General features: G+C 38.6%; 1 protein-coding gene across 6 annotated transcripts in view; it reads right to left on the bottom strand.

Moving 5' to 3' along the window:
• dmxl2 (Dmx like 2) overlaps nt 1-22267 on the bottom strand; it is a 91271-nt gene that overhangs the window by 49075 nt on the left and 19929 nt on the right. For all 6 annotated transcript variants that reach the window (XM_039681919.2, XM_039681922.2, XM_039681921.2 and 3 more), the window contains exons 7-19: nt 19961-20133; nt 18673-18850; nt 16403-16577; nt 15119-15322; nt 14710-14972; nt 11391-12093; nt 8952-9073; nt 8744-8833; nt 8534-8645; nt 8341-8460; nt 7768-7998; nt 5123-6790; nt 1850-1960 (exon numbers count right to left, since the gene is read on the bottom strand). In XM_039681919.2, the coding sequence (XP_039537853.2) occupies nt 1850-1960; nt 5123-6790; nt 7768-7998; nt 8341-8460; nt 8534-8645; nt 8744-8833; nt 8952-9073; nt 11391-12093; nt 14710-14972; nt 15119-15322; nt 16403-16577; nt 18673-18850; nt 19961-20133 (4150 nt within the window). The remainder of the gene's footprint in view (nt 1-1849; nt 1961-5122; nt 6791-7767; nt 7999-8340; nt 8461-8533; nt 8646-8743; nt 8834-8951; nt 9074-11390; nt 12094-14709; nt 14973-15118; nt 15323-16402; nt 16578-18672; nt 18851-19960; nt 20134-22267) is intronic.

Raw genomic sequence — 22267 nt, 5'->3', positions numbered from 1 at the left:
ATGAAGTGGGAAGTGGGGAGTTTTGAACCTGGGACTTCTCGCATATATATTAAATATAGTTTCAAAAGATTATTTTCTCCACATGAATTTTTCAGTGAGAGGTCCATACTCCTGGTGTCAGTTAAATTACAGTAATGAATGAATGAATGCAACAGTTACATTGATCTGACTTACTCATTGACTGAGTAAGCACACTATTGGCTTCTGTAGACCTGCTTTATAGTTCAATTAATTTGCTTTAATTGAATTAATGACCATAGATTAAAATGGATATTGAAATGAATTGAATCAAAACTGCAGTAAACAGAGTTGAATTTTACAACATTAACACTTTTTTTGGTGTTTTCATGTGAATCTGCTTTGAAACAACCTGTATTGTAGGGATTTGCGATATGACGATTTTTAATCGTGGACGATTAAAATGTCTCCACGATCTGCTTTTGAATAAATATCGTAGCATCGTGTTACAGTGCATTCTGTCAGTTTAGTTCTGGCGCCCCGTCTCAACTGTACAACGCGACGCAGCATACACATCACACGTTAATGAACAGGTACGGGACACTGCAATTCACAAAAGTTCATTATTTGCATAAGCCTTGCCGGTTAAACATTTAATTCACGCGCTGATGCGCTGTTCTAATGTGCGCTTTCCTGACCGCAAAAATTACCCACGACATCACAGGCACTAGAAGTCTGTCAAACAGCGCCTGAATACTGGACTAAGTTATCTCTCGAGTCTTATTATGCTAATAATGTTAAATACACACAATGTTTACATAAACAGGCTGTGTCTAAAGTGAAAGCAAACATTTGAGAGAATATCTGGTGTAATATGCGTCTATATTAACGCGTCGCGTGCTGCTCTAAAAGCGACAGGAATAAATAGTACTGCCGCACGTCCTTAAAGGGGTAGTTCACCAAAAAAAAATAATAATAATAATAATAATCTGTCATTATTTACTCATTCTAATGTTGTTACAAGCCTGTATTAATTTCTGTCTTGTGCTGAACACAAAAGAACGATTTTTATTTTATTTTATGTGGGTAACCAAACAGTTGCTGGTCCCCATTAACTTCCAGGAGAGAACCTATAAAAAACTATAGGGGGACCAGCAACTGTTCGGTTACCCACATTATTCAAAATAACTTTTATTTTCAACAGAATAAAGAAACTTATTCGGGTTTAAAACATCTTGAGAGAGTAAATTAAGACCATTTTCATTTTTGAGGGAACTCAGGGAACTATCTTTTTAGTAAAAGAAAAAAAAAACACAAGGAGAAAATCACTCACTGACTGAGAACTTTAATAGTAGCTTTAATAAGAATCAATTTATTCAGTGAAGTCTCTGTAGTGTTTTCATTTCATATTTGTTTAATTTAATTACTTTCTTCAGTGCTACTGCTAAATACACCTAGTGCATCTGAAAAATAAAGCACTATTTATTTAATTTGAATATTAAGTTGTGTAATGTTTATTTTGTCTTATTTTTTTAATAACAAAGAAAATAATGACAAAGATTTTTATCTTCGCCACTGGCCTAAATGTATGCCTTTCTTTTTTATTTTGTTACCTAAGGCTTTGTTTTTAACATAAGGACATTAGTTTGGCTGTAATGAACAGCCACTTGCAAAATATTAAAACCAACTTGAAAAAGAATCGTGATAAAAAATCGTGATCGTGATTTTCCTAAAAAAAATCGTGATATGATATTTTTTCCATATCGCCCACCCCTACTGTATTGTATGAAGCACTACATCAATGTGACTTGACAGCCTTGGCTAGAAAAGCTTTAGCGCCACCTACCACTGCATGTGCAGACGAGACGGGAGTGTGATGTGTGTATGTTACCCTGATGCAATAGCTGTATCCTGTAGAGGGGAGGCAGGGAGTTCAGCAGACAGGTATGCAATCTCATGGCCAACAGGTAACGTAGACCACATTCATCTAGGGCTTCTCCGCCTGCAGAAACACACATTAACTTAAAAATAACCCAAAGAAACCTGGTTACATGTTTTAACTTCTGATTCATTTTCTGCAAGGCAATTCCACTGCTTTGGAGGTACAATCAAACCTTCTGTTTTGAAAGCGAGACATGTGATCGTCACTCTCAGTCATATAGGTCTGTCATCAAAGAATGTTAATGATGTTCACAGCACACATATTCCAGACTTTGATCTGAATGACTTCATGATGACTTTGATCACACCTGATTCGATTAAATATTTAACAGCACAACAAATCCAGCGCACCGACACTCAGAGACTGAGCCTAATTAAAAAATGCTTCCTGTAGGGGGAAATTGAGGCTCGAACTTTGTAGTTCATCAGCAACCCAATGTTATGTGAATTAGAACTAAACTATAAACACACACACGTGCCGTATGATTTATCCTACTGTCCCTGAACATTTCTAGCAAGCACTGGAACACTGTGTTAAGGTTTAGCACTAAAGAGACTAAATAAAAAAAGATCTGAGCTATAGGTAACATGGATAAAGCCTGATAGGTTCAATGTTGACAATAAATAATAATATCAAGGTTTTTATAAAAAAGTTTTATTATGGTTCTCTTCATGTACTTGGTAAAGCCCACTGACATATTAGACAACACAAGAAGTATATCACATTCACAAGATACTCATATATATTATTATTAGAGACAAAAGTTAATACTGTAAGGATTGTTAGTTTATTCATTTAATATTTAAAATGTATTTACTTGAACATGGCAATATAACAAATTGATCTTAAATACAGTTTCTATTTTAAACTTGATATTTGTGATATTTGTGGCTTATACTGCCAGTCAAAGGAGAAAGATGCTAATTGGCTGCCAGCTGGTGATGGAACTAAGATTGCCCTAAGAACTAAGGGCATAATGCTATGAATAAATTGTGTCTTTGACACCGCAGTCACCACTGTTGTGTGCCTTAAAATACATAATAACTTTTGAAAACTGACAAAAAACATGAGTTTAAGTGTCACAGCACTTTTATACAACTAAAAAGGTTGAAAGATAGCTGCCAAATGGCCATATCTTTAGTTAATCATAGGTTATTAAAAGAAGATACGTCTCATAAAGTAACGACTGGATTCATAATGTATGGCTGTCGATGTGCTTTGTTCTCGTCATGTTACAATTACCATAATAGAGTGCTGCAGGGATATTCCTTTCTTGGCCAGATTTCGTTTATCTATGTCGTAAACTTCTAAGTCGTGAATTTTTAGGGGCGTGATATTTAAATGACGATTGTTTTCAGCCGCCACATTTATCAACATACGATACGATGGGATTGGCAGCATACAAATGTTTCATAAATCACATGTGAACCCTGTCGTAGGATTGTTTCTACGTTAGATTGATAAATAACTATGAGGCCCACTGTGTTTATAATCAAGCTTTTGCAAACTATTATAACTCAAACTTTCATGGAATATGTTTTTAAATAAAGACATATATACGTTTATAGCTTACATTATAGCTTTTTTACAGTTTCAAAATTCATAAAAGTTGTCTTCAAGGCATGTGAAGATTATCATGATTAACAAAAGTTTATGATTCTCACATTTTTTTTTTCTTAGTCACAGAGCTTATATCCTGCATTAATCCAAAAGCCAATGGAAAAATTCTATTAGGATTTTGTTGAGGGAACCAGGGTGATGCTAACTTCTGTGTTGGGCAATAATACCGTTTCTAAAATGGCAGTAAATGGTAGTAGTTAGTTACGAGAATATGTGAATAGCTCAAGAGTAGAATCTGGAAGTTGATATCTTGGAAAACAAGTGGACAACCTGACATTATTTAATGTTTGGCAAAGTTTAGCTCCAAACCTAATCAAACACACCTGAAAATTTTAACCAAAGTCCTCAGGGTTATTAGAATATTACAAGTGTGTGTGTTTGATGAGGACTGGGGCCAAACTCTGTGGAGCAGTGCAGAGTTTCCCACCCCTGCTGTAATGTTTAAAACTAAAGCTTTTAATATTCAATTTTCACAAATAAATATAAAGTAAGCCAATCATAAGTTGATTCCTTTGAAAAGTTTGCTACTGTGGAACTAGCAAAACAATGGTTAGTTCGAGCATCCAGAAAAGCCCCCAAAAATGCAACACTGGCTCAAGCAATGACAAAAGAGATGGGATTTGTTTGATTGGCCAATAAGAGATGTTGGGGACCTTTGGCTAAGCCACGCCCTAGTATGTAGATTGACCAATCACAGCCCAGCCAAGAACGAGCTCCCACAGAGGTCCGACACTTTTTCACAGCGCTCCATTGACTTTTAACACAGGCGTCTCATATTTTTGGTCTCGGCAGGCTATTACCGTCGAAGTTTTATCCAAAATATGGTTAAACGTTATGCCTCGGGCATTTGCAACATAGATACACGTTTCCCAGAGAGGTTGGAGGGGGGTGTCCGTTTTTTCCCTTCCCAAAACCGAAGTCAAATCCTGACAGTGACAAGTGTCGTGTTTGGATTAAACTGTATGGACGTCCTCAGTCAGCTAAACCCCGCAAAGATCAACAAGAACATCTTTTTTTACTTCTAACCTTACTGTGAGTGTGTGATGTTATACTAGTTAGACCTTTTTATAATGTTTTAAGTTATGATTTCGGTTCTCATACCGGTTGTTGATACGCTAGCACACGCTTCTAATAAATACAACGTCATACTCGTGTAACGTTAGTCCGTTTGCTTTGTAATAACGATTATAGAAGTGAATAGAGACCTACCCACTTTGCATGAACAGTGTTGCTCCCTGATATTGTTAGTCCCAGCCTCCGTCTCGATTAGTAGGAAATGCGGTGGTTCTCGTTATGCTTTTGCCTCTATTTTGGATGCCTTGTTGTTTTTAATGCGTTTCACCTGTATGTCTTGAATATAGCCGTCGAACGCATATTGCAGCCCCTTTTGCCAAACTTCTATCGGACACTTTATTTGCTGCTTTATAAAAGTTTGATAACATTTCAGCAGGAAGAGCTGTTACAGCATAAGCCACGATGTAGCAACAGTAACTAAGGGGGGCGGGGCTTAGCCAAAGGTGAATTGTTTTCTCAATTTAGTGACACCAGTGGCGCAGAAATTACATTCGTCAGTTTTAAAGTTGGTACGAAAAGTAAACTCACCAGCGTACTGCTTATCCGTGGGTCCTGCGACTTCAGCACTAGTGGTCGCCACAGTATCGGCAAGAGCCACAAGGAACATCTGCTCGAGGCGTGTGAGTCCTGGCAGGCTGGAGTGCATAAGATGCGAAGACAGAACCTGTGAATGCTCAGGGCCAAAGTATGTGGGTCCGTACTGCGACAGGTTAATAACACGTGACTTCTTCTCCGTTTTCTCAGCAGCAAAGCTCACAAAATCATCGGTGGTGACAGCCGGCACCTGAAACAGATCCGCATACTGATCCTCTGACTGCTTCTGCATCTCAAGGTCTGCCCCCTTTCCCACTTCCTCTCCTGCCTTATAAGATGTGTCCTGGTCTGCGGACAGCAGGGCATATAGCGGAAGCGGGGGGATGGAGTTGATTTCAGTATAATCTCGGCCACTGTCTCGGCCGGCAACGATGATGTCTTTCGCTGTGCTACCCGTCACGCTGATGGTTCGAGATAAGTGCCTCCTTGCACCACCTTCACCTGCCTCTACATCCCTCACCACAGCAACTTCTCCAGCAATGCACTTGACTAGATGCGCCAAGATAGCCTTGGCTCGACGTACCCTTCCAAGGTCCATAAGCTCTAGCAGTTGGGACGGATGGTATTGCGGGAGAGTGGGCGACAATGCATGGGCTGCCTCAAACAAGCCGCCATCTTGAATTACCGCTGGGGGGCGGAAAGCATCGTCGATTCCCGCACTTCCCTCGAAGACACTCTTAGATCGCGCTCTGCCCTCATTTGAAACGGATAAAGTGCGACTTCCAATGGCCTCTGGGGATAAGATGCTGTTGTCCTCCCAGTCGCAAGGTTTCTCGTCCTGCCGCCACTGCGCGTAAACCTGCATCTCACAGTCCATTCCCACCACCAGGATGCCATCACGCACCCAGGATAGGGACACTGGCAGGGATGGGGTGCCGTCCACGGAAGAGACGACGTTTACAGATCTCAGCAGGACCCAACGAGAGCGGATTCCCTGTTTTATGCTTCCCCCTAGAGGCAGAGTGACTGCCATGCCATCCTTCGCTCTCGTCTGCTCGGTGACAACCCCTGAGATCCGTCCATACATAAGGATGTTGGATCCTACCCCAACAGTCAGGATGTGGGAGCCATCTTCTTTAGACAGCCAGTCCAGATGCACAAAGTGCTTGATATTGGGGCTGTCTTTGGTTACAAACAGATCCGACTTACTATAGACCACCAAATTGCTGTCGACACTAACACGAGGATCTAGGGTTTTCACAGGTTTGCTAAAATCATCAAGGTGAATCGTCTGTTCCAGGACCCACTCCGAGCCGCCCGTCGACTCGCACTCATAGATTGATACAAGCATGGAGAAGTCCTGAGATTTATCACCTTCACTGCCAGGCAAAATCTGTTTGAACGACACTGCTAGTCTTCCTGTGTAGGAGCAACTGACAGCGACAGGTCGGCCCGCAACACACACAGAGCTGTCGTTGTCATCTTCTTCTTTCAAGAGGCTCCAGTGCTCCCACCGATATGAACGCGTGTCTTCGGGGTGTGGAGCTGATAAGTCCATGTCTACCCTACAGTGCCAGAACCTGACACGTCCATCGGAACAGGTGGTCACGATCAGGTACGGAGCCAAACAAACAGGGTAGATAGACGAGGAGCTCAAGTGGCCTTTGAAAAGAACAACAAACACAGCAAAAATGTGAATTAAGTACAGTAAACGTAAAGTAAACTTTAATAATTCAGTCCAGTCCATTTCAAGGACTCCATTTTATGTTAAAGCTACACTGTGTAACTCGTTTAGGTTTATTCTTAGCTAAAAACACTTAGTTCTTTCAAAAATATATGTGCTCATTAATGTATATTTACTTCGTTCAAGTAATAAAGCATTCTCGTGAGTGTATAATAAGCCATTGAAAATACATATCGGTCGCCATGTTGCCCCTCCATCTTGAAAGTACATTAGCCAAAGAGGGACATACCCGTTAATTCAAGCTTTGCCTTTCGCGTTTACGTTTGAGTTAACACTCATGGACGAGGTCGAACTGGAAGCCATGTTAATCTTGGACTACATTGGCCACCGTAGGAGTTAAAACGAAATCGGAATTGAGAGGAACAGAAACTAATATTCACTGGATGGTCATATACCTTTTCACCGCTAGATGGGGGTAAAAATCACACAGTGCAGCTTTAATGGTCCACAAGTTTTTGAATGGAAAGTATATTGTTTTACATTAAATATTTTAAATGATTGATCGGAACTGAACATTAATTTACTCTCTTTAGTTGTTCCAACACATACATTGGATATAAAAATGTCAGGTATAATCGGCAGGTCCCAGTAAATATTAAACAAAGACTTCATGATGTTAAAAGAGGAATAAGTAAATTTTCAAATGTTGCACCCCTAAATAAATTATTAATACTATTATGTTTTGTTTTTTTAAATAATGTATATTGTTACTTGAGATGAAAACATAGTGAGAGAAAACTTTTTATTCTACACAAGGGTACTTATTCACTTTATCGTGATACCCCCCCCCCCCCTCCCCCCCATATTACCATATATCTCTGAATAGGACATTTATACAATGGCATCAATAAACCTAACTCAATTCTAGGCTGTAACAATGAATATATGATCATACCAGCAGAGGGTGTGGCTCTGATAAGCTCCACCCCTGACGGCAGGTCTAGCCGCTGACTGTAGACTAGTTTAGAGCTCAGGATGAGTTTGCTGGCTGACTGCAAGTTGGCGGAAGAGGAGGACCGAGGCAGCGGACTATGACCCGGAGTGATATCAGGAGATGAGTCAGCATTGCTCTGACTCAAAGGAACCGTCAGCTGGTTTTGGAAAACGTGGTCATTTACTGGCTCTTCTGTAAGGACACAAACACACAAAAAACTATAAAATGTCACCACAATTAATAATAACACCAATTTTCAAAACACATGATATATTGAATGCATTTCAGATAAGAGTGAAAAGTGAAAATTAGAGACAGAAAGCTATATATACACACAGTAAAGCACAATACATGTACATTATTCATGTGCAATGGGTTAATTAAGGCATCATTTCCTTGTAAACAATTTCCATCTCTGAAAAGGAAATTAGTCATTAGAGGAAGTATGAGTTCTCCATTCATGAGACTCCCTTCACATAAGCTGTCTGCTCACAGAGGTGTCGTCATTTCATAAATAACCTACACCACACGCACCAACACAAGCCTGCACCGAGCGCAGATGAAGATGCCACATCTGTAATACTGAGTTCCGATTCGCATCCTTCTCGATCACCACCAGGAAGAACTTCTCTGAGAACGGAGGGGGCTGGTACTCTACAACAAAGATAACCCAAATTAAATATTCTGTCGAAATCAGACTTCAAAAGCTAAAGAATGTTTTTTGTACCTTCTGCAGAGGGAAAGCTATTAATGTTGAAATCTGGAATGTTTTCATGCGGTTTGTATCCTAAAATAAAATCCTCATGGAATACGTGGAGCAGCTGAGTGTTTGAGCCACACTAGGAAACGGCAAAACACACAACATGTCATTTTCGAATAGTAACAAATTAGTTATACAATGTCGATCTTACAAACAGAAAACAGATGTAGACCCCACCTGGTTGGTAATGACATCCAGCTCGATGATGCAGCCGGGTCGGGCAGTGGACTGCTGACTCACAATGTTGAACACCTCACCCACCAGTTTCTAAACACAAAACCAAACATCAGAAATAACAATCAGATCAACTCAAATTACATTTATTATGCATTACTTGGCAGATAAGCACATTATTTTGATCAAATCTTGTCTTAGAAGCTCTTACAGAGGTCTCTGGGTCAGAGAGTTCATCCAGTAGTTTGCGGGCATCCACCACAGCCTGATACAGACGCAGGTTTTTACCATCAGACGCCACAAAGCACGCACTTGCCGAGTTACAGTACGTACCTGTTGTAAACACAAACATTTTTATTGCAGCAATGCAATTAATAACAACTTTTTAAATGGATGAAATGGCAATACTACTTAGTTTCTGGGCAGCTGCTAGAGCACTGCTAGTGGTGTTTTGGGTGGTTGTTGGGTTTTTGTTAGGTGGTTTTTAAGGTGTTATGGGTGGTTGCTAGGGCATTGCTAGTATATTCCGACCAATAAAGGATTTTGAAGGCTGATACCGATACAAATATTTTAAAATCCGTTATTACGATATATCGGCTGATATATATACAGTATATATTTATTTTACACAGAAACGAGGCAACAAAACATTAACAGATTTCCCTAACATTAGCACAAGATACGCTTGATACTTGTTCTCTGTCTAAATGTTCACTCCCCGTCCACACTACTGCGTTTTCGTTTAAAAACGGAGACCTTTTGCTACGTTTGCACCTCCCGTCCACACTAAAACAGGAAAAACAGACCTAAAACGGAGAAGTTTAGAAACGCTGCAGCTGCGTTTTGCGTTTTGAATCTCCGGAGGGCGTTTTAGGCCCCGTCCACACTACTGCGTTTTCGTTTAAAAACGGAGAATTAAAACGAATACCGTCCAATCTCCGTCCACACCAGCGTTTATCTGCGTATTAGAAACAATCTCTGTCCACATTAAAACGACAATCACGTGACCATTCACCAACACTGGGCATGCGCGTGCCGGTGTAAACAGTGAATGACGAATCAGGGAAGGATACGTCATGACTGATAACACCCAATCATAGCGCCAAGCGTCAGTCTCTGCGTCAGCGTTTCTAAACTCCTTCGTTTTGTCTCGTCCACACTAAAACGCTCTCCGGAAATTAAAAACGCAAAACGCAGCTGCAGCGTATCTAAACTTCTCCGTTTTAGGTCTTCGTTTTTCCCGTTTTAGTGTGGACGGGAGGTGCAAACGTAGCAAAAGGTCTCCGTTTTAAAACGAAAACGCAGTAGTGTGGACGGGGCCTTAGTGTGGACGAGACAAAACGGAGGAGTTTAGAAACGCTGACGCAGAGGCTGACGCTTGGCTCTATGATTGGGTGTTATCAGTCATGACGTATCCATCCCTGATTCGTCATTCACTGTTTACACCGGCACGCGCATGCTCAGTGTTGGTGAATGGTCACGTGATCCGCGTTTTCAGTCGTTATAATGTGGACTGAGATCGTTTCTAATATGCAGATAAAACGCTGGTGTGGACGGAGATCGTATCCGTTTTAATTCTCCTTTTTCAAACGAAAACGCAGTAGTGTGGACGGGGCCTAACTTACACTTTACAATGCAGGGACTGTCACTAGAAATACACTAATTATAAATACAGTAATCATTACTTTATTTAGGCAGAAAAAGTTTGTTGTGCTTTCCAAGCTCATTAATGTTAACGTTAGCGGTCTTCCACTGATGATAGTGGCATTAGCTAGCTTTGTGGTTAGCCAAAATTTAGCAATGGATAACGTCATACTGCAAATTGTAAAACATACATTTTCAATATAACAGGCCAAGGAGAGATGATGCGTCACAGGAGAGAACTAACTGGTTCGAGTGTTGCCAACAGGGACGGTGTAGAGTGCCCTCTGGTGGACAAACTATACAACTCCAACACTCATGACATGGTTGAAGCGTGTTTCGTCCGTTTTTATTTTATTTTTGAAATATTAATTTATAGGCCATTATAACTGCCGATACTGATAGTTTGGAAAATGCGTAATATCGGCCTGCCGATAAATCGGTCTGGCACTAATTGCTAGACAGTTAATGGGTGTTTGCTATGACATTGCTAGGTAGTTTCTATGGCGCTCTGGGTGGTTGCTAGGCAGTTAATTTTAGTTGATATGGCATACTCTAGCTAGGTAGATCAGGGAGTTCTCGGCAGATGATGGGGCATTGTCAGGTAGTTTCTAGGGTGTTGCTATGGTGTTATAGTGGCAATGGCATTTCTACACAGTTTCTGGTGGTTGCTATGCTGTTGTCATGGTGATTTGTTTAGTGGCTAAGGAAGGCAGTGTCTATGGTGTTCAGGGAATTGCTTATGCGGTTATTTGGGTGCTACTAAGCAGTTATGAGAGTTAGGGAATTCTGCTTTATCATTTGTCAGAAGAAAATCGATAGCTCTGATCATTTACATAAACAATTACATCTTTAGATAACATTAATGCCCAAGGCACTATGAAGATACATATCAAAGTTTAGGGGTCTCAGTAATCACTCCCTAAGAGCAACAGTAACGTATACCAAACAAAACTTTGATTATGAGATTTGGAGGTTGGTATAAAAGCAGCTGTAGTGTTACACTCACCGAGCACTGAGCTAGGGATAAGTGTTGGCAGCCAGGCCACATTGGAGAATGCGGATGTGTGGAGAGAGTTGATTCGTGCCAGCTCGGACACCCCCCCAGTGCAGGACAGAGGGCCAATGTGATCAACTCTCCAGAGGATCAGCTCACTATAGATAGCGTTCGGGTCGTGGAACGTACGCGTGGCTGCATTTCGCAGTTGTTTACGAGGAACGCCTCTCATTGGCCTCGTGGGTTGTTGTAGAGGCACGTCCCCAATCAGATCTCCATCAATACTTCCAGAGGACGGAGTTAACAGTGCATTGTGATGTGATGATGTTAACAGCAAAGGGAGGACCGTGTGACAAGCCAAATCATTGAGATGGAAACGGTGTCCGCAGTAACGGAACTTGTGCGAAACTGTGAGGACGTTTGAAAAGGCAGACTTCTCTGCAAAGGTCACAGCCCATTGGTTGAGTGAGCCATCTACGTGTTTGGACACCATCATGACGGCAGGGCCGATGACGGCAGCAAGAGAGTGTCCGAGACCGCCTAGCCCCGCAGACGCAGAGGCGCTCTGAGGAACCCGCCGCTCACTTCGCTTCTCCTCCAGAGCACTGCAGCTCTCTTGATCCATAAACGTACATGCGTACATCATGATGTTCTTACTGAGGGAGTTAGCATCACCCGTGGGGAACGCCACTGGGATACGAGAGGAGAACGACACCTGAAAGAGAAAATGGAATGATTTTATTTAGTTTATCAGGGTAATAATTCGAGTTATCAACACCTAGTAAGTGTGGCTGATATTTATGAATAATACTTATTGACACCACACCTCATACTAATTGAAAATCTTTTTTTATTATTATATATTGACAAGGTATGAAGATTTGCAGTGGGAAAAAAATATTTACTTTGGATAAGCACATGTAATATATGAATTCATTATAACCAGGGTTTTGAAATGAACACCCGCCAACCCGCCAAATGCAGGTAAAAATTAAGTTTGGCGGGTAACACTGTCAAATGACTAGCCAATTTGGCGCGTTACTATGTTTACTCACTTTGCTGGGGAAGTATGTCAGATTTAGCGCAAATACGCAACATGTGAGTCAACGTGATATATTAAATGCAGCGTATTGCATTGACTTGGTTTACTGGCTTGAACACACACGTCAATAAGCAACAGATAATAACACGCTTGTTTACTTGCATTGAAGTACTGGCGCATATTAAAAAAGTATTACAGAAAAAAAAAGAACGTTTTTTATTAAAAAAGTTTACAGAAAAACGTATGTTAATAGAATATCCTATCCAGAATATCCTATATGTTATTTGTACTGTATTGATCGGTCCACCAAAAACATTTTTGTTAAAAAAAAGAAAAAAAGATGAGAATGAATGAGGAGGGGAGGATTTTGTTTGAATACGTAATGAATGTATGAAATCCAAAATTGTAATACATACAGCATATATATATATATATATATATATATATATATATATATATATATGTTTGTTTTTTTTTGCCCCCTCTGGCGACAAGCGAAACTGCAACCAGAGGTGTGTCCGTTCATCATAACCAAAGGAGCATCAGCCGCACACATCTTTTGTTACAGTCATAATGAGGTAATACATGTATAAATCTGCAAGTCATTTAAAATATATGAAAGGAAAGGCATCTGAGTAAATTACACACTTATCTTTGTGTGTGTGTGTGTGTGTGTGTGAGGGGGAAACGGGGGTGGTAGAAAACTCCCTAAATCTCCATGTTTACTATCTCCAATCTACTGTTTTATGTGCTTACTGTATCCACTTATGATTGTATCTTTATGGAAACATGTTCATGAACAATATAAGCTGCTACACCCCATAGGCCCACTCGTTCACTCAGGTCAGCTCACCAACTGCTCCTAAATGTGCCTAAAACAAAGCGCAAGCTAAAAGGGGACAGTGCTTTTGCTGTAGCAGCTCCGAAATTGTGGAACGATCTACCTTTGAACATTATACAGGCATCATCATTGTCTGTTTTTAAGTCTCTTTATAAAACCTATCTTTATTCTTTGGCTTTTAATAAGTGAAACTGATAATCCAGGTTTGGTTGTATTGATTTTATTGTTTTATTCTATGGTTGTGTAGGGCTTTTTATGTATGTATTGTTTTACTGTACATGTCATTCATGAAACTGATAATCCAGGTTTGGTTATATTGATTTTATTGTTTCATTGTATGGATGTGTATGGCTTTTATGTATGTATTGTTTTACTGTACAGCACTTTGTGTCCATTTTTTTGGATTTTAAAGTGCTCTATAAATAAATATTGGTTGCTTGCTTGCTTGCTATAAGTTATTACATTGTATAGGATCCCATTGAGCCCTAGAGCAGACCGGAGATCTCTCCATTTGTTGAAAGCTTTCCGATGTTGACTCTCGTCTTACTCCGACGCCTGGCACTAGACAGAAGTTGTATTTTTTTTGTCTTATGTGGAGTTTGCGTTGGGGTTTAGAATGAACTACAAGCCGGTCTCTTTGAATCAATCTTCTACTTTTGTGGAAAGTTGACTAAAGTTGTGTCGCTCGAGTTGTCTTCTCTGATACGGAGAATGGTGGCGAATACACAAATCTGCCAGACATAGCCAGGCGAGCTTGCCATGAACGCGCATGATGTCATGCCCAGTCTCAATTGGCACATTGGGTGAAAAAGTTCATTTCAAACCTTATTAGCTAATGAGCTCATGGTCGAGGTGACATAACTAGTAATGCACCAACATTTTGGGAGGACCGAAATCATTGACAGAAACAGTGACATTTGATTAACACTTTTCCACTGGCACGTTTTGACTGTCAGTGTCTATTTCGTTCATTTCGATGAAACAAGATCTTTTAGTCTATGCTGTTCTCAGTTTATACATGAACAAACAGTCTTTAAACATTATTTCATGCACACCTACCATCCGATAAATACAATAAGGTTTGGACCCTATTATTAAACAAATACATGAATATGAAAAAGTCTGAGCATTCACAATTCTGTCCAAATTAATAACAATAAATGTTGTCTTGACACTCTTTAATGTGGCGTGAACGAATGCTGTATCACTACAGTAGTTATATTTCAAAAGTAGAAACAATTATATCACTAAAAAGTGTTGATTATAAAATAAATGTGATTTATTAAATTTTAATTTTTTATTAAATATTTAAAATTTCAGTTTTGGTAAAAAAAAAATTATATATATATATATATATATATATATATACTGTATATATATATATATATATATATTATTATTATTATTTTTTTTTTATGCATCTCTAGTTATAAACATGAGTGTCTTACCTGAACCTGTCTGAAGATGCCAGGTATGAACTCATCCAGGTACTTGACGTGCCAGACGAGGAAGGATCCGTCGTGTGGGTGAATGGTGAAGAGCATGTCTGGACTCTTGTTCCACTCCAGAATGAGAGTCTCCAGCTTCCGTTCCAGCAAAACGGAGGGCAGAGGAACACTGCTGCTTGAACCTGGAGAAGAGGCCTTGGTGCTTCCCTCCTGATCTCCCTCCTCATGTTCAGACGAACCCTTATCAGACATCTCATCCAGATCTAACAAAAGACACAAAGATCACATAACACAATATAAATATGCAAAAGTAACAAAGCTATGGTTAAAAACCCCATAAATTTAGCCGACGTCTGTTAGCTTAAGGCTAATCTATATGCTAAAGGGTTTATTCATAAGAAGGCAGTACCGAAGTCAAACTTGGGAGCCCCCTCCTGCTCAAAGTCCTCAGTGGCTTGTTCCAGATGCTGCTCGGAGAGTTTGCGCAGCTGCTGCATGAAAAGGTCCATAGAGGTGGTGAAGCTCAGATCTTTATTATTCAGCCAGTGAACCACAAACCCTCCGCTGACATCCTCGGAGAACAGGCCCGATCCTGCCAGCGCTGCAGGGATATCTAAAAGAAAAAGATCAGCTGCTCTCCATTTGTGTGTTTTTTATTTTCAATAAATGAAAGAATAAATTAACGTTAATATGTTTTTTTTTTATAAAGCCTATAAAACGTTTACTCTTTCATATTTGATGAGCAAAATTAAGGCATCCAAGTTATCAACATGATTAAAATGTTACTGAACAAAACTCGTGTATTCAATCTACCACATGCCTTCTGCCTTCTGATTATTATTTGTTTTTAGTAAATAAAATGCATTTTAGTTTATGATTTGCACATATTTTTAAGCCTTGCCAATTTTTAATATTTAAGTGCAAGATGACGAATGCGACCTCAATTCGGTACTCCCAAAAAGCTACATCTCAGAAGTTCTCTTCTTCTTGCGCTTGAACGGACATATTGACATAAATTTATGTCAAAGCACAGTAAAAATGTACACACGTATATAAGTGAATGTATGAGAAATAAAACCTGTGTGTCCGTATATTGGATCCGTGCATTCAGTCTTAAAGGGACAGCAGCATAATGAACCTGCTGCCTCCCATGTCATTAATGTTAATCAAACAACAAAAGACTTTACTGAATAACTTTCATAACTTTATTTATCAATATTTCATTATTCAGTGAAGACTATGCAGTGTTATTTTACATTTGATTACTTTATTCAATTTCTGTACCTGAGAAAAAACTGTTTCATCTGCATTTATTTGTGCTATTGCTCATAATTTGATTATTTGTTCTTATTTTATTACTGACTTGTTTTTAACAATATTTGAAATCTGTAAGGCTAGTAGGCTAATTAGGCAAGTAGTTTGTGGTGTCATAACCTTATTAAGTAAAATGGGTCAAAAACAACAAACAAATAGGCCTACTTTTGTGGTTTGGCCAGTGAAAACATTGGCAGGGTTGTCAAAGTTTGTATGCAAACGTTTTTTTTTTTGTTTTTTTTAAGATTATATATATATATATATATATATAAACCATCATAAACCATGTTTACCCTGTAATCTCCATGCAATTATACACAATTTGTCTTCATAAACCATGAATACATGCCCAAGTATGTGTGTGTGTGTGTATGTGCACCTGTGTTGGGATTGATGCTGGCAGAGATGTGGAAGTGGCAGAGGGCATTGGCGTGGTGCGAGATGTGGCGGTGGGTTTCGTGGGACCCAAGCTGGCTGGGCAGCAGCTCAGTGTGGGCCACCAGGGCGGACGATCTCCTGCGGCCCCTGCGCAGGTGCTTGAGGTGGTGGATAGACTGAATGGAGACAGAGAATATTTCACAATTCACGTACAGCAGGCCTAAATAAAATTAGGAATATTCTCAGCTCCAGTAAACACATCATGTGTGATTAAATTCATTCTGAAGATTTCCTCACAAAATAAGTGCAGAAAATAAATGCAGATTCCATCTGGGTCAACAGATGGCACATGGAGATGTGTGTGTGTGTTGAAGATGCAATATTAATTCAAATACATTAAAGGCGTCACAAACTCTCAAGCACCTAACATTAAATTATTGCACAGTATTTCACTTAAAACTAAAAGTTTCATCATTTTTCCTCATATTCAAGTTGTTCCAAGACCAGATTATTTATTTTTCTTCTAAGGCAATTTTATGTTACGATAACATAATTAACATTAACTTAAAGGGATAGTTCACTTTGATGCATCTTGGATCATCTTACATCTTGGATGTCCTTGAGGTAAGCTAAAACATATCAAAAATGTTTTTCAAAGTGAACTATCCCTTTAAGGACAAGAAAAGCACAATAATAGTATGCATATAATTCATGGATTATACTGTATTCCACGTTTTATAAAGTCAAGTCTGTAATTTGATATATGTGTGTGAAGAGCAGACTAAAATTCAGAGAAAACTTTGTTTCGAAACAATTTGAAGCCAGGTAGTTTGAAATTACTATCAACCTAAAATCACAAGTAATATGAATTTGTCCAAACGTGAGGGTGAGAAAACGATGACAGAATCTAGATTTTTAGTAGGGCTGGGTATTGAGACAAATTTCACAATTCGATTCGATTTCGATTCACAAGCTTTCAATTCGATTCGATTTCGATTACGATTCGATTCGATTCAATATCGATTATTTTGGATATCAGTTACAATAAATGGCAATTTTTCTCAAGGGAATTAAATCTCTTAACTAATGCTGTAAACTATGGGAGACTAGTTGTAGCCTACTAGGCTTCATTAGCCTAATATGAAGGTAATAATGAATGAATCACTTAAATTACACTTTTATTTATTTTTATAATAAGAAGATTATATGAAATATAAACATTTAAATGGTGGCTGTCATAAAAACTTGCCAGATTTCTTAAAATATGCATTAAATATTGAAGAACATTAAGATTATAATGCATATGTAATATAGTGTATATATTTAGCAAAATGCTCCTCTCTAGAGTTATTTTTTTCTATCAGACTAACGAGTTGATGTGGGTCTTCTGAGGTAAATATGACGATACATGACAAGACATTGATTACAAGCTGTTTAACTGACGTCTTTCCACGGTTGAAACGCTGATTGAGCGAATCAATGTGACATGATATGGATTTCGATAAGTTGTACTCTATCTTTTAACACACTTTCAGATGCTCATTCATGTTTATTTCGCGCTGTGACTGGTATTATTAACCCGGAAGTGAGATCAGCGCTGCTTCTCTAGAGCTGCGCCATAGCGATCTCACGCCACAGCACCAAAACGCTATTTATGTTTTTGAATTTCTAAAGAAAATGGACGTAATTTGAAAATTGAGACTTTGTTTCATATCAATGGTAACAAAGGACAAAGATTATTGCGATTTTTTGAATGTGCGCAGCCGCGATACAATGTTCCATTCATTCAAATGAAACAGGATGACTAATCGATTCTTGAGACTTAAGAAAAAAATGAGAATCGATTAATATCGAGAAATCAATATTTATTACCCAGCCCTAATTTTTGGGTAAACTATCCCTTTAAAAAAAAATCATCAGATCTTGGCAGCAACAAAATATTTAGGACACAACATGTACTGATTGTCAGTGTTTGGTTTACATGGAGACAAAAGTGTAGAGTTTTCACACATCCTACTGAAGATGACAACTGTTTAGGAGGAGGAGATCAATACTTCTGACTAACAGCAATATAAAGCAGATATGATTTGATGCATTAAGAATGCAAACCCAATCAACAATGTGAATATTTTACCAAATTGCAGATGTGGCGTGTGCATATAATCAGCAAGGAGTAGTTCATTAACAAGTAAACCAGCTAACATGCCAAGAGTGTATTATGCATCGACATGTGTATGTGTTGTTTGAGCATGTGCATTTCTGCATGCTGACCTCCAGAGCGTGCTGTATCTTGTCTTTCTGAGCGACGTTTGGCAGAGTGCTGCTGATACTGGTGCTGTTCTCTGAGATCTGTCCCCCCAACAGACTGTCCTCAGGCAAGAGGGTCTCACTCCACAGACGACAGATGCCATCCGCACAGGACGTCAGCAGCACGTTACACACAGAGCCCCTGCGACATACACACACACAATGAGAAAAGCACACTCACGGGTGGAATTCACAGTGTGAGTTAAGAGTGGGTGGCAACTAAAATCTCAGCAGTGTGTTTCCTGCACTACTAAATGTACAATGCCTCAGCGAAAGACATTATATTGTACTTGCTGGAGTCTGAACTAAATGAAATATAATACAGGGTGGTGAAAAAAAATGATACAGCTTAGTATCACAATATTTTATCTAAAAAAATATTAGTCTAACGTTTTTGTTTAGGTTATTTCACATTGAAAATAACTCCATAGCGCCATCTAGTATCCAAGTTATATGCTGTTAATGGCAAATGTATGTATTTACCTATAACAAAAAAATAAATATGATTCAGCACATAATTACATTTCATAACTGAATACGGTCACCGTTCATTAGGGTTTTAGTATGGTCATACTTTGTAAAACTACTTAAAACCCTATTTTTCTTTAAAAAAAATTACATAGAAATTGAGTGTGAATTTTTTTTGATTTCTATTAAAAATATCTCAGAACATTAAATATAACAAGGAAGGGATGAAGGAGACTGAAATGAAGATATGAAATGAACAGAATGTAAACTTTATCTTATTAGATCCCGTTCAGATTTTAGCAGATGAAAATAGGTAATAAATTGCAATACATGGCAATATGTTATCACGATACTCAGCATAAAACAAAACGTTTAAAATATTGTAATATTGTTAAAATAATGTAATATTGTATCGTGGCTCAAGTGTCATGATTATATCGTATCGTAGGGCCTTTGCCACCCCTAATATATACACATATACATATATATATATATATATATATATATATATATATATATATATATGTACAGTATGTATATATAAAAATATATTCTCAAGAAACTAGTATTATAGAACAAGAAGTTCTGACTCTGCAACTGACTGAATTACCCACATTTGAAGTCATTGTAAAATAGTCAATAAATGTACAGCTACACATCAGTTAATACAAATATATCTACCATGGTAAAAAAAACAATCAGCTGCGTATCTACTACACACATTGCTAGCATTACCATTTCACCCAAGCATCAGTGAAGGAGTCTGTGGGTGTGTTTGACATACTTTGGCATGTATTTACTGGTTTTCCTCCAGGAGAAGCCTGTGACCGTACGTGGATGGGCCAGATACACGAATGAGAAATGAACCGTTGAGACCTTTTTGTCAGTCACATCTGGCATCACCACTGCAGACTTCCATCCTGTGGTGGGATACCACACCTTCAGCAGGCAGTCATCCTGCGGGAGAGAAATGTTTTTTTCATCATAAATGGAAATTACTTTTATTCTTGAGGGTATGAAAATGAGAGAGAAAAAAAAAGCGATTTTTAGACACCCAAGTAGCATAGTAACGATCGAACCAACATTAGGATCAGCGAACTAACATTAAAGTCAAAGATATCCACAAGTTTCCGAGGGGCGCTCCTGTAAAAAATAAAGTGGGTGAAACTTCCGGTGAGGCGGCGGAAGTAGCATTCCAATGGTATTTTGTGTGTTAGTTAGCGAAGAGGCTAGCTGTTTTTCGGAGAATTATTTTACTATTTAAAGACGCAAATCTTTATGAGAGATGTCGTTACTGAGGTCATGGACAACATGTGCTGTTCGCGGTTGTATGTATAACCTGACTAAACTAGTTCAGTGGCTTAAACGTGATTGTTTTGAACATAAGCTGAAAACGAAATCAGAGTGTTCCTGCCAACGACTGTAGTTTCCATCACCTCCCAAAAGACGACGAATCTTCCTGTGTACATTTGTTTAAATTCTTAATATTCTATAAACTTGTGTTTAGCATGTGTTTGGCTGTTCTCTACTGATGTTGCACCTAAACTCAGGATCTAAGCCTGTGTTGACAGAATACCAAATGTGCCAGTTAATGTATTCAAGTAGCACATTCATTTATGATTTTGAATAAACTCCAAAGCACAATGATTAAGTGTGTATTTTTTATTTTAATTGTTTGTCAGCTCGCACAACTGTCTGTCACCATGCCTTGATGAGTATTGATTATTAATAATGTTATTATAATACTCCCAATCAACTACTGCGGAGGGTAAAGGTACTGTTATTTCACCTTTTTTAATTTCGTTGAGGTTGTGTTCCCACATCGTTAGCTAGTTTGGATCGCTATAACTTGAATGACTGTCAACTGTTGAATGAACGAGTGTCAAGCATGTCAAATCGTGCTTTGTTTACTTCCAACCGGAAGTCGCGCCCACTTTTGACGCAAGGCCTCATGGGGCGTAGGAAACTTGTGGATACTTATTTCTTTTTTTCTGTTTTTGGGTCTGGCTGATGGACAGTCTGCACAACGTAATTATTGTCAGCAGACTAAAGATGTCTACATACAGCTTGATTTTTGTGACTGTGCGAGTAATTCGTCCACTACATTAGTGAGATCCACAAATGTATGTGAGATGTGACGTTTAGGCTGTAACGTCACCATGAAATACAACCAATTGATACGAAAATTCATATTTTTCTATAGAATATTGCAGCATTTATTGTATATAACGGATAGGAATGGAAATTAATGGGATAAGTATGTCTCTGTTTGCACTGTGCCTAGTGGGGATGTCTACTTTATCCCAAAAAACATTTTCCACATTTCCCATTCATTCCTATGGGGGTCAAATTGAAACACGAGGGAAAGATTTGTTACTATTTTTTACCACAAAAACTCCCTGAATCCAGACACATTTTGTGTGTGTGTATTCCAATTTCAAGTGTGACAAAACTGACAAGATCTTGTACCACTCCAATGAATTTTGAGTCAAAATGACCGGAGGAGAGCATGACGTTAAGTAGACATCCTAACATTTTCACTAACACTAATATTTTCCAGTAGCATTACAATAGCTCAGCTGTTTTAAAATGGTGTATCTTTCCTAGTAAAACATAATTATTCCGAATTATTCCTGTCACACTCTTCTTTATTCAGTTAATCTCAATTAGCAAAGTCCAATTTAGGGAATCAGTTCATTTAGCAAGTATTAATGAAAAAAAAAAAAAAAAAAAAAACTCAAGCCACATTTTGTATCTTTTAGTAAAAGTTTTTGTTCAATGCTTGTTTCAGCATTGTTTATTATGGCATTTCATCATTTTTTGTAGTTGTATGTCAACAATTTATCTATCTTTTTGACTTGATATCCAGGATTCCATACCAGATAAATACTGGTATGAGAAAGATTTTGCTCCCTCAAAAACCTTAAATATAGTTAGTTACATCTACAGCTACATCTGTATCTAACAACCAGTTTAAATGTGTACCCTGATTGTAGTTTAACCAGTTGGTACCCATAGCTTCCAATATAACATAGATTAGCTTTAGCATTAGCTAAAGCTAATATACATTAGCTTCCCAATACTGATAGGG

Source organism: Pimephales promelas, chromosome 10 (genome assembly GCF_988280905.1).
Source record: "Pimephales promelas chromosome 10, fPimPro1.hap1.1, whole genome shotgun sequence".
Lineage (NCBI taxonomy): Eukaryota > Metazoa > Chordata > Actinopteri > Cypriniformes > Leuciscidae > Pimephales > Pimephales promelas.
Note: the sequence above shows the minus strand (reverse complement) of the source record. Positions and strands in the feature narration are given on the sequence as shown.